General features: G+C 41.3%; 1 protein-coding gene across 1 annotated transcript; it reads right to left on the reverse strand.

Moving 5' to 3' along the window:
* Positions 1 to 1,292: 1,292 nt before the first annotated feature.
* On the reverse strand, positions 1,293 to 12,865 carry LOC104253326 (phthioceranic/hydroxyphthioceranic acid synthase). The gene is given in 7 exon segments (XM_009811810.2): positions 1,293 to 6,857; positions 7,137 to 7,318; positions 7,443 to 7,646; positions 8,863 to 9,023; positions 10,789 to 10,942; positions 12,750 to 12,831; positions 12,833 to 12,865. Coding segments are annotated over 7 exon segments (6,381 nt in total).
* Positions 12,866 to 13,091: the final 226 nt, after the last annotated feature.

Consider the following 13,091-nt stretch of genomic DNA (forward strand, 5'->3'; position numbering starts at 1 on the left):
TAGATTTATCTTACAGTATAGGATTAAATAATATTAGCATGTCCTGTAGGAAAAGATTGATCTAAAATGCTGACTCCTGCTTGATCAAAGGCATTTATAACCTCTTCTGTGTAATACAAAGTATAGTTCTCACCCTGGACTAATCTAGAATGATTTGGTCTGAACTGAAGAAACTACCTGAAGAGGATCTGTGTTTGAAGCAGTAGATTAGACCGTCATCTCAATGAATTTCAGGTACTTCTTATATAAAGTCACAGGTAATGACGGCATGCATGCAAATTGTATTCTGTGTTTGACTTTGATGCATAGGATTTGCTTTTAAGTTTGCAATAGAAAATGTTTTCTTAAAAGTATGAAAATTATTATAGTCAGATTTGAAACTGAATACAATGCTCTCATTTTTTAATCATAATACATTTTAAAGTATGCTGAAATTTCCAGAATTGGATCACTACTATGTAAGTATCATTAAATTTGTCTCTCTGTGGGTTCTGCTTTCAAAAGTGTAGGGTAGGTCTTGCTGGAGGAAAATAAGGGCAGGTGTTAGGATTAGGAAAATTTAAACTTGGAGAGCAGATGAGGGACAAAAAATTAAAATAAGCCAAAGATACACTTTAAGTTTTGCTTTTTAATTTTTTTTACTATTCTTGTTTATTTGGGTTTTTATAAAAGATGGTTAATTAATAAAGAAAAACAGTTGCTTTACTGTATGCTTTGCCACTGATAAATTTTTAATATTTTTGCAGACATAAGGAAAAATTAAGTTTAATTTTTTGAGAAGAAACCTTTGGAATTCACAACATGTAGAAGTCTTTCAAAAAGGTGCCCATATTTATATACATTTGATAATATTCAAAAAAAGAATAATACACTAAGAATATAATAATGAGAAAAGTGGTGATAATCCTATGCTGCTTTACATGTACTTTCAGCATTTCAAAGTGCAAACATACCATTTTCACCAGGACTTTAATATGGTTTAAAAAAATGCAATGTGCATTGAACATACAGATTTACCAAATGAAAATGTATATGTATTAACCTACTATTTCCAGTTTAAAATATTGAAAAATGAAGGTAAAAAATATTGAAAGTAACAAGTCAAACAATTGACTGAAATTAATCCAGCTAGTGCAATGGCAGAAGAACCTGGTGTGGGTTTTTCTGGGTTGATGCAGACTAGTGCATTCAGCACCACCAGATGTTCTACCCTGTCTGCAATGACATATTCTGAGATACTACAAAGGGTCCAGGTATCTTCAAAGTTACACAATTCCTGAGTGAGAAGACTCCTATAGCCAGCTCCCATTTTCTGCACTTTCAACCGCAGCATTTTTTTTCTCAACTATTCCATGTGCATTGCTTGTTTCTTCTAAAACTACTACTAAACTTGACAGAGTTGTGTGAGGATCAAGCAGTTTCAGAAGAGGTATGTCCACCTTTCTCTCTTGAAAGACATGGTTCTGAATTGTCATAGCTAACATAGAGTCTATGCCCAATGATGAAAGTGGTGTATTCATGGTTAGTTCATCTGGGCTCAATCCGGTGAGGTCACTCACCAATGAGGTGATATAGTCTTCAGATTTGATTAAGGCAGTATCCTGGACTTGTATTTGAGTCTCCTCAGAGGTTTCAAGCTTGTTCCTAAGTTCTTCTGATATAAGTGATTTGAAGCGACTTTTCAGTGACATAATCCGAGAAAAAACATGATTAGATAGAATTTGAAAATTTAATTTGGCGATGGCTTGCTGCGGATTATTCATAAGTAAGCTCTTCCTGAGATACTCATGAATTTCATGCACTTGCAGAATGTCTATGCCCTTGGATTCCAGAATGTTTTGAATATGGTTTTGATTGAGCAGTATGCCAAGGTTCAAAGCACCCCAGTTAATGGATTGGCCTGAAAGCCCACAGTTCCTCCTGTAGAGGCAGAACACATCCAAGAAAGAGTTTGCAGCTGCATAGTTTGCTTGGGTGGAATTTCCCAGAAAGGAAGTAACAGAGGAGTAGCACACAAAGTAGTCAAGCTCCTGGCCTCTGGTAGCCCAATGAAGATTTAGTGTCCCTGCTACTTTTGGGCTCAGCACTTTCTGAAAGTCAGCCAAGTTTAGAACTTCAAGTCGGCCATCGTGTAAGACAACAGCACTTTGAAATACACCTTTGACTGGACTCCCTGTGAAGATTTTTGCAATGGACTGGAAAGCTTTCTCAACATCACTGGTCGAAGTTGCATCACACTGCACAAACACTACTTTACTCCCTTCATACCGCTGCTGCAAAGCCTTCATCTCCTCTTGCTTCTCATTGCTTGGAATTTTCCTGGAGAGTATTGCAATACACCCTCCTCCATTCTTGGCTATGAATTTCACCGTTTCAAAGCCAAGTCCAGTGAGCCCCCCAACTACTACATAAACAGCATTCTGCTTAAACAACAACTTCTGAGATTCATACAATGGTATATCTGAAAGCATGGTGATGTCCTTCTGCCTTCTCAGTACAACAAGTGGGACAGATTTGCAGGTAAAATAGGACATCACAGAGCTCATTCTTTCAAAGTTCTCTGTTTGCTGAAAAACAGAACCTGCTAGACGTCTAAATCGTTTCATATCCATGGAATTGATCCACGCATGCACAGTCTTTTGCAATTCCTTTAGAGATGCTTTCTGGAATATGCTGGTAAGTGTAAGGATATGAAAGCTGATATTTTCATGATCAATTCCACTGACATTCTGCATACATTCAGACTGTTGATTGCCACACACTATCACCACATCTTTAAGAAAGTACATGTGGTCCAGATCCTCCTGAGACAGCCTGTTTACTGGAGGAAGAACAATCAGGGCATTGCATCGGTTTATATACTGGAACTTATCAGGAGTGGGCCTTGCAAGTACTGTTCTCCAACCCATCTCTTCTGCTGCTGCAGAAAGAACATGGCACAAAACCGATGATGGCTCTGTAGAAATAATACCCAATGTTCTGCCATGTTTCCCCTTGGATAACCTCTGATTGAAGATTTCCCATGCAATGATAAAGTATGACACACAAGGGACATTCTGAAAGCATGGGAATTTCTTTACATTGAAACAAACTGTTCCTGGAATCCGAACTCTGGATGACGCAGCAGCTGGATAACATGAAACCACGTGATCTCCCACTTTAACTTTCTTCACATCAATGCCTGTTGCTGTTACTGTGCCACTGAAATCAAGAGCTAAAAGTCCATGTTTGTCTACTGCTTGTGAATTCCAGTACAGTGTATTACCAAAGTTACGACTAGAAACACTAATGGGAAAATAATCGTCTGAGTGGAGACATATTTTATCCACTTGAATTTCAATGCTTTGTTTGTCAAGCTGAGTAGCAGTGCTGGTGGGTAATTCAGCAGACAAGTCTTTTGCTGTGTACGGATCAGAAGTGTACAAAGTGAATGTTTCTGACTGCTGGAGAGATCTTACGGGTTGGCTGTAATCTGCATCTACAAAAGCTGTGCGTCTGATTTCAGCCACATAAGTTCTTCCTTGGCTGATGCAAACTTCTGGATAGTCACCACCTTTGTATTTGACAAGAATATCTGCTAGCACTGAGATGTCCAGGGAACTGGAAGAGCTGAGGTCAATCATCTGAAATGTGATTTCTGGAACTTCAGCGACACAAGTTCTGGTCATGCCGTACAATGCAAACCCACAGTTAACGTGGTCTACATTTCTTTCTGTTGTTCTGTAGGTGATAACTCTGACTGAACAGCGGGACGTTTTCTCTCTTAATGCCACAATAACTTGGCGATAGGCTTCACAACACTTTGCCAATTGGTCTACCACTTTGCTTGGAAAATCTTCATTTAACTTTTGAATTCCCCACAGGAACAGAATTTCATCATAATCCTCAACCTCTGCTCTCATTTTATTCTGTGCGTGGCCTTCCAAGAGGGCTTCCCAGTCTTCATACATAACATATCTCGACTCAGGATGCAAATATTTTTTGAGCTGCTCAGCTATCCCAAATTTGTCAGCAAACACTAGGACCCTGGGCATAGCCCCCAGATGTGCAATTGTCTGTGAAGGAGAGACTTCTTTCCACTTGTTTTCAAACATGAACTCATTGTCTCTGGAAGATGCTTGCGTCATGAAAGTGATGGCAACGCGCTTAAGCTCAGCCAAAACAGAGCCACGTTTGTCCATAAAGCATCCACAGACCTCTAGGCAGTTCCCAATGGATTTGCTTGTTCTCATATATATCATCATTTCTTCCTCCAGCGGTCGAAGCACTACCAGGCTGCCTATCCCTGAAGGAAAGCCTGCTCTGGACTGGGATGTTCTTGAGGTCATGACAGCGGTCATCTGCAGAAAACAGTCGAGCAGCACTGGATGGATACAGTAGCTGTACATCTCTCTGACAGTCTCCTTGTTCACCTTTATGCTTGTTATAGCTTCCTTTAGTTCCTGGCAATAATGCACATCACTGAGCTGCCTGAATATGGAGCCATACTGAAAGCCAACCTGAGACAGTGCTTCATAAACCTCCTCTCTGCTAACCACTGACCTGCATCTTTGATAGATGTCTTGGAAGGAAATGGTGCTTTCTTCCACCACAGCCTCAGACCCCTTTCTAACTTGGCCTGCAGCATAAACTGCATTGGAGGAAGAGAGTATCTCAAAGGCTGTCACTGTTTTTTGCGGACTCAGCTTGATACTCAAGACTTGAGAACTCTGTGTGAGAACGCATGGTGCAGAAAAACTGATGCTCATCTGGCAAGCACTCAGAGGCACTTTAGGTCTTGAGCTGCTCATCACAGAGGCCAGACCAAGCTCCGCATAAAAAGCGCCAGGGACTAAAGCCACACCATTGTTCTTGTGCTCATATAAGTACGATGTCGTGTCCTGAGACAGCAGGCAGGCAAACTCCATGTTGTCACTGTTTATGCCATAAATCAAAGGATGACTGGAGCTGACACCTCTTTGGTTTGCTTGTTGATGGATATCCAGGCAGGCCATGAGTTTTTTGCGATCAAATTGATACCGTGGAATGGCCGCTGGAATGCTTTGATACCCATTATAAAAGTGCTGCCAGTTGGGATTATATCCCAGTTCAAACAGATTTCCTACCAGGGTGAAGAGTGTCTGATACTCTGCATCAGTTTGCAAAGAAGACAATACCTTTGTGCCTTTTCCTAGAGTTTCCTTTATGTTTCGCTGCAATGCTCGGTGAGGACTTATTTCCACAAACATCACATTTTCCCTGTCTCTAGCTGCAGTTTTGATGGCTTGAGTGAAAGCAACAGGCTCACGAGTATGTCGGGCCCAGAATTTGCCCTCAGCAAAGTCCTTTTCAGAAGCAGCCACCCCAGTCAGTGTTGAAATCACTTCAATGTCCCCCTTCCGTTTTTCTAAAGACTGTATGCTCTCTTCCAACTCCCCAAGTATCATATCCATGCTGGGGCTGTGGTATGCAGCTGGGACGTTTAAAACATGAAGAAAGATGTTTCTCTGGCTGAAAGCTTGAGCTAAATCTCTCTGGACAGCATCCACAGACTCTGAATTCCCAGACAAGGTGCAGGAAACTGGGCTGTTGAAAGCTGCAATGCACACGTTTCCTGAGTAAGGATGCAGACGTTCAGCAATCTCTTGAACAGGGATGTTTCCAACCACCAACATTCTGCCGCTGGCAGTCTTTGCCTGCAGCCTGCTCCGGTGATAAATGACTTTGACTGCATCTGCCAGGGAAAGGTACCCAGCAAAATGCGCAGCAGCAATTTCCCCTATTGAGTGGCCAACAGCAGCAACTGGCTTAATGCCCCAGTATTTCAGAAGGGAAGCTAAGGCAACCTGCAGGGTAAAAAGCAAGGGCTGGGTAAGCTCTGGATTCAACAAATCCTTTGGGCTATGACCTCTTGCTGGCAGGAGGCTGATGGGAGCGTGTTTCTGAAAAAGTGCTTCTATTTCCTTACATTTGTCTCTGAACACTGTCTCTGAGCTCAGCAGTGCCTCACTGAACTCCTTCAGCGTTACACCATTGCCACAGAACACAAACACCAGCTGTGGTTCCACCTTTGACATGGCAAGTTCAGTGCTTACTGCCGACATAACCTCTTGCTGCAAGTGTTGAAGAGAATTTGTGACAAATGCTTTTCGGTACCTGTAGCTGGCATGGCTTCTTCTGCAGGCAGATGTATAGGCCAGGCTTGGGAGAGTTACAGAGTTTCTTGTACTCAGCTGGTCAGCTGTATCGGCCATTGTCATCTGAAGGGACTTACTTGATGCTGCTGACAGCAGAACTAATTCAAGGGGCCTCTTAAAGGCAGGAAGAGGCTCTAGCTGCTTAACCTGCCTGACTACAATGTGAGCATTGGTTCCTCCAAATCCAAAGCAGTTGATGCCAGCTACTCTTCCATACTCACTGGATTCTTCCCAGGGCTCTACAGTTGTGGGAACTGCAAGGTTTAATTTCTCTGTATCAATGCTGCTCGTCTCCTTTGAATAATGCAAGGATGGAACAATCTTTCCATGATGCATCATCAGAAGCACTTTGATTAACCCTGCTGCTCCAGCAGCTGATTCAGCGTGGCCAATATTTCCTTTCACTGAACCAACTTTCAGAATGGAAACTTTTGAAGACCGGTTTTTACAAATTACACTACCTAGGCTTTCAGCTTCAGTAGGATCTCCAGCAGCAGTTCCTGTACCGTGTGCTTCAATGTACTGCACAACTGAGGGATCAACACGAGTTTCATAAATGCTGCGCAGTAACTTCTCTTGCTCTATTCGAGACGGCCTTGTGATTGGAGTTATGGACCTACCGTTCTGATTTACTGCACTGACGTTTATAACACCCCAGATTTTGCTGTAGTCTTCCTTTGCCTGTTTCATAAGAAGGTAAAATTATCTTTAATAATCTCATGCTTTCACTATATAGGAGAAAACAAAATGAAACAACAAAACCAAGAACAGACAGAGTATAATACTGACTTTTAAATGTGTGATCCCTTTCCCATGCTAGGGGAAGTGCATAATAAATGCTTTATTAATCTTAAACTTGAATTAGAAAATATTTTTTGGAAAAGTAATCATTAGAGCAGAAGATAAAAAATTCAGGTAAGCAACCAGTCTTATTTTAGGCTGCTTCACAAGCAATCTTACCTTTTTCAGTGGTTTGAGGAAAACAACACCACAACCTTCGCCCCTTCCATAGCCATCTGCCTTTTTAGAGAAGGGTTTGCTTATTCCCTCTGGAGAGATCATTTTTGCTTTACTGAGAGATACAAAGGTGCGGGGATCCAGTATGCAGTTCACTCCACCACAGATTGCTGCCTCACAGTCTCCTGGAGTAAAATAGAAACATACTCATGTTGAGATGTCCAATATGATAGACAGAAACAGTAGCAATCCTAATTTCTTTGTCCAGCAAATTAGGATTAGCAATCCTAATTTCTTCAGTTCCATTACCTGATTTAATTGCTCGCAAGGCGTAGTGCAGAGCAAAAAGAAAAGATGAACATGCAGTGTCAATAGCCAGTGATGGTCCAGTTAGATTAAATGTGAATGAGACCCTGTTAGCAGCAATGCTCATTGCTGTTCCGGTACCATCATAATGATTTATTTCACTCACTACTCTGCTTGTTATGATTTCATAGTCTCGATTCATAAGACCTGTAAAAATATCAAATATGTGTCATGTTAACCCAAGCAAACAAAAGGGATGTAGAGATCTAAACCTGATAGCGTGTTTTGGTTTTCTGTTTTAATAGCAAACTACATGGCATCGGTGCTCCTATGGTGAAACTTTGCTTCAACACAAGTCAATGACAAAACTTCCAGCAATTTCCCCTGGACCCAACTTACACAAACATACTTAACACTTGAAATTTCTACCTGCACAGTTAATGACATGCCTTTGCTGATGGCTTAGCTCATTGTATGATGCAATTAAATTCTGTGTAGCCTGATTAGACCCCTGTATCTCAGTTTGAGAGTGGTTGTTTTGGTTTCGCTATAGGAATATATATTAAGAAGTTATGATGAGGATAGCTCATGTACAAGACATTAGCTTCAGTTCCTCAGATGTACCAAGTTAAAGGTCACAGCATAAACTACATCCAATGCTTTTTATTTATCTTTGGTTTGCTCACTGTGATCCAGTAAGTAAGACAGAAATAGAAGAGAAAAACAGGGCTTGTGAGAGGAGTTGTGTCCTCTTTCTGAGAACACATATGCCTGAAATACAGTGGATCCCCAGCTCCACAGGCATGTGTGGAAAATGCAGTACATCTATTCAGAGAGCAAGGAATAGTCTCCTCTGTGAAAGAAGAGCATGTTTCAGACTAAAAGTTAATCTGAAGAGTTTGCCCCTATAATTATATCAGCCTAACTATCCCAGAAAATTACTCTTAAAAGAGACACAGATTACACCAGCGAAAATGTACTGTTATTCTAGATTCTTGACAAAATAAGCAGTTGGACAAGTGCACCTTGGTAGCATACCAATATCTATATGAGGATTTCTGCTGGTTTAAAAGGATCTTAACCCCCACAACACCTTCACCAATGTTATACTGGAAAACAGTATACTGGAAAAAAGTGTAGGCCTGGCTTGAGAGTATCATTCCTGGGAAGGGTTGGGTTGGGGAGGCGGTTTAACTGTTTCCTGCTTCAACTTCAGTGCCTGAAGACACTAAGAGGAGCACCTAAAATAGATACGTGAATTATATAATGAACTTCTAGAGTAGCCTAGTAATCCTTAGCAAAAATTACCGGTAGCATCATAGCAGAGTAGCCTTAAGTTCTCCAGTGCAGAGGTTTATGAAGGAGTGCTCCAATCTTTGTGAGGTTCAAACGGACATTTTTCACCATAAAATTTTAATCTTACCAATAAAAACACCTGTTTTGGTGCCACTGACAGCTTCTACAGGGACTCCTGCATCCTCTAGGGCTTTGTAAGTGCATTCTATCAATAACTTCTGTTGCGGATCCATGCGTTCAGCTTCCAGATCATTAATCCCAAACAGGTGGTTGTCAAATGAATTAAATCTAAAATACACAGACCAGAAAATGGTACAATATATATACAATATGCATTTACTGCTAGAGTCAAAGTACACATTTTTTGCAATTCTATGAAAAGCAAAGTAGTAAGTGGTGACAGTTCCCATTTATGAAATTCAGAACAAAATGTTTATAGGCCAAGGATATTTTATGTCCCACCACAAAATATGTATTTTTATCAATGATTCTGCATTTCAGAGTTATGACCCCACTCCTAGAAATTTTTGTTCACATGGTTATCCCACGAGTACCAACAGGACTCCTCAGATTATGAAAATTTGCAGAACGAGACTCCTTCTGTTCTAATGTGGTCTTAGCCAACAAGTTTTAAACAAATATTGTCTTTTAAATTATTTTAAGGCAATATGGGCCAATAAATAGAGTATCAGCTCAGATGCTTCCAAGACATGCCCATACTTTTCTAATAATAAATTAAAAATGCTTTATGTGTGTGTGTGTTTATTTTTAAAAAAATCTTCAAAGTAGGCCCACACTTACGAAAGACCAAGCCCAGCCTTAATCTTGTATCCCAAGATCATATTTGCATGGCCTTCTATCATTTCTTGATTTCAGTGGAGAATTCAGTATCTAACACAGGACTAATCACTGAAGTAATTCTCTGTCCTACGATTCAAACCTGCTAAGTATTATTCTCAGGAGGCAATAAGATTGCTTCTGTGCATGTGAACTTCTCATTTAAACAAAGGTCTACAGCCTGAGGATTTAAGGTGAATGTGGATTTAAAATAAAAGATGCTTATGTTGATCTTACTGTAATTTGCTATTCTTTGCATTAGTCATAGTGCCCATACAGGTGTACCCATGTCTCTGGGATAATTTGACATGAGACATGAGGACACAAGTGAAGGGATGCTTACCATAGTTTGCTCCTCCAGGATTTCTCTTTACACCAGCATTCTTACCTGATACTTACACATACATAATACTTCAGTATTATGAGGAGTGACTCAGAATGAAGAAAAAGTTTCTTTTTTTAAGACATGACAGTATGAGTCCAGAGAAAAGCAAGATACTTATGAAATTATTAATAGTTTGGGTTTACAAGCAAACATAACACTCAAATGAAGCATAAGATCCCCTCCTTGACTATCTAGCAAATCCAAACTTCCTTACTTTGTCTCAAAATTGTCACACCTGCACATGAATTAGAGCTACTTGTAGCCACAAGCACAGGATTAGGTCCTGAGGTCCAGCAAAGCTGGCTAACCCTCAGGCTGAAACTGGAAGAGACTTACCAGGCAGTTCTTATGGTTCAGAGTCCATACTCCATTACCTTCCTCCACAGTCCATAGTACTATAGACAATACGAATTATTTGGCAGGCTGGAGCCCACCTCAGATCCTGTATATACCCCCTCATGCACAATGCATGTGTACTTCTGTATAGCCAAAATGCAGACACCCCTGTCACATGACAGGTGACATCTCAACACATGGTGCGGTATGTACATACATGTTCGATTATGTAATCAAAGGTCGTATGTGTTCCCAGCCGTGTACATATGTGCTTAACACGGCCTGCAACTAAATTTGCTCATCAATATCACACACCAGGAATTCCTGCACTTTGACAGCTGCATGTTCAACACGTGAGATAAAAGAAAGCTGGTTCCTAGGTCCCATTTATAAGCTCTCCCTGTGCCTTGCACAGTGAAAGGCTGGACACGTTAGTCTAAGTACAAAAAAAAAAAAAAAAAAAAAATCAGTGGCACCGCATAGTAACAGACTCACTCATCAAGAAGAGCAGCTCGCGTTGTACACATTCTTCCTGGCTTATTATCATCTGGATCGTACCACTCTTTGGCATTAAATCTCTCAGGGGGGATTTCTACTGTGCAGTTTTTGCCTTCCTCCAGGACTTTCCAAAAATTGTCAATTCCATCACCTGTTGTACAAAGGTTTTAAAGTACATTAAAGTATGTGCTCCCCCTCCCCATTCAGACTCAGAAATGCACACTCACACAAGGAACTCCCACATGTAAATCTAGGTTGCTCAAGTAGAATCACCAGAGAAAGAAATGATCATTCTTTGGTGAAAGGAAAATGAAAAGGCATGACTGATCCCTTCACTGCTTGCCTAAAAGCAAAGGAACCCCACAAAATCCTTAATCTTCTGCTGTCCCCATTTCCCTACCATGTCACTGCATCTACTATATACATGCATCATGTCCTTAATGACCACACAGGTACGATGAGGTCTTTCGGTATCGGTACAGCACCACTCCTCAGGCAGCTCCACTGGCAGCAAAAGGTTATCTCTGGACATTAGCTCTCTGAAGACAGACTGAGTTTACAAATAACAGGTAAATGCCAGAGGCGTCATCCTTTGTCCCTAACACTAGAAGGGAATCTAAATAAAACACACAAGTATGTATATATTCAACGCTGACAGAGCCCAATACTTCACTACTGGATTTTGAGGGACCCTGTCCCTACTGGTTGAGATCCAGAGCTCCAGCTCCAGGCACTGAGGATGTATCTAGGCCCTCTTCTTAGCCCTGAAACCAACTAACATGGCACCCACACAGTGGGCCACATTTCTCCTCCTCCCAGCTTCCACTGCCCCCAACATACGTAGTGGCCTCACCCACACTCACTCTGGAAACAGTCACTTGCAGGTGCTAACTTGTGGCATGCCCAAGCACTTACTGGGAGAGCTCTAACTAACGTGGGCCAGCGCTGGGCTGGGGACTGTGCTAACAGTCAGTAACAGTGATCGCAGGACAGCATTCCCACCTAAGCCCTCCCATGGTTACTCGATCATCATAGACACAGCCACAGACACCAGCCAGACACAGGGTAGTTTAACAGCTCCCATCACTCAACGGTTCTTTTGAGGCAAGTTCAGAAACGCAGTTCTGAGCATGCACAGTGCAGGATCAGGACACGTGTTCATTTACTGCATGGCGAGGTAATTAAGAACAACATTTCTGAAGAGAGTCCCTTCACTGGCATATCTGGACCAACAAATGGCTTGCACCAAATTAATGCTCAGGCAAGAGACTGCTGCTTTGTATTTACTAGCACTTTACTAGATTCAGAACCATTCATGTTTGCTCACAGTTGGCTATGGGCCACATAGTTATTGCTGTACCACATATACCTGTTGAATCTTAGACAAAGTGAAGCCAAGAACTAAAATGTGGTGAAAGCAAGAAAGAGAACAAGGAAAGGGAAAGACTAGCATGGTCACCTTTAGGGCTGAACGACTTGCAAGGACAGAACTGTATTCCAATCCCTGGATTATTATACTGTACTAAAGCAGGAAACTTTATTTTAGTAAGATCCAACCTATTTGTATTACAGGCAGAGCTGGTGATATTGACAGGCCCTTGATCTGTCCTGTCCCTATGGATGCATAGTCCTGCAACAACGCACAATCATCCAGCCAGTGCACATGCAGAAATCTCCAATCATCCCAGATCCATCCAGTTCATTTGTATGAGTTTCATGTGGGCAGATCAATGCCCTGCCCACAACCAGCACTGCAGATCTGTCTGTCAGCAGACAATTTTGAACCAATTCATTTCCACCACAGCATGACCTTTTAAAAAGATACTACAAGCAGCAAAGCAAGGAATTCTACAGAAGTAAGGGAGGAACACGTTGTTTTCCTCCATGTCAATATGAATAAATGATCGTGCTATTCAATGTTCACTCAGCAGCCTGCTTTGCTTTGACCCAAAACTTACCTCCAGGAAAGTTGCATCCTATTCCCACAACAGCAATTTCATCTGCAGTCTCGATCTCCATCTCCTGGGCTGCACAATACAGGTATAAGTGTCAGCCAGCTCAAACAATTATGCATTCATCATTAAATAAATATTAGGTTAAAAGGTGAACTTCCCACAAAAGCACATACTTGTTCAAAGTTTGATTAATCTTAAATGATCTATCATTGGTTACAATGAGAAATGACGCTCCCCACAGTTGAGAGCTGGGCAGTATTTTCTTCTTGTCTCTACTTTTAGAGAAAAATCCCTGACTAATTCCCCAGAATTCCTCATTCACAGAGATTTCCTTTTTACTGTTTA

The sequence above is a fragment of the Gavia stellata genome, chromosome 6 (assembly GCF_030936135.1).
Source record: "Gavia stellata isolate bGavSte3 chromosome 6, bGavSte3.hap2, whole genome shotgun sequence".
NCBI lineage: Eukaryota > Metazoa > Chordata > Aves > Gaviiformes > Gaviidae > Gavia > Gavia stellata.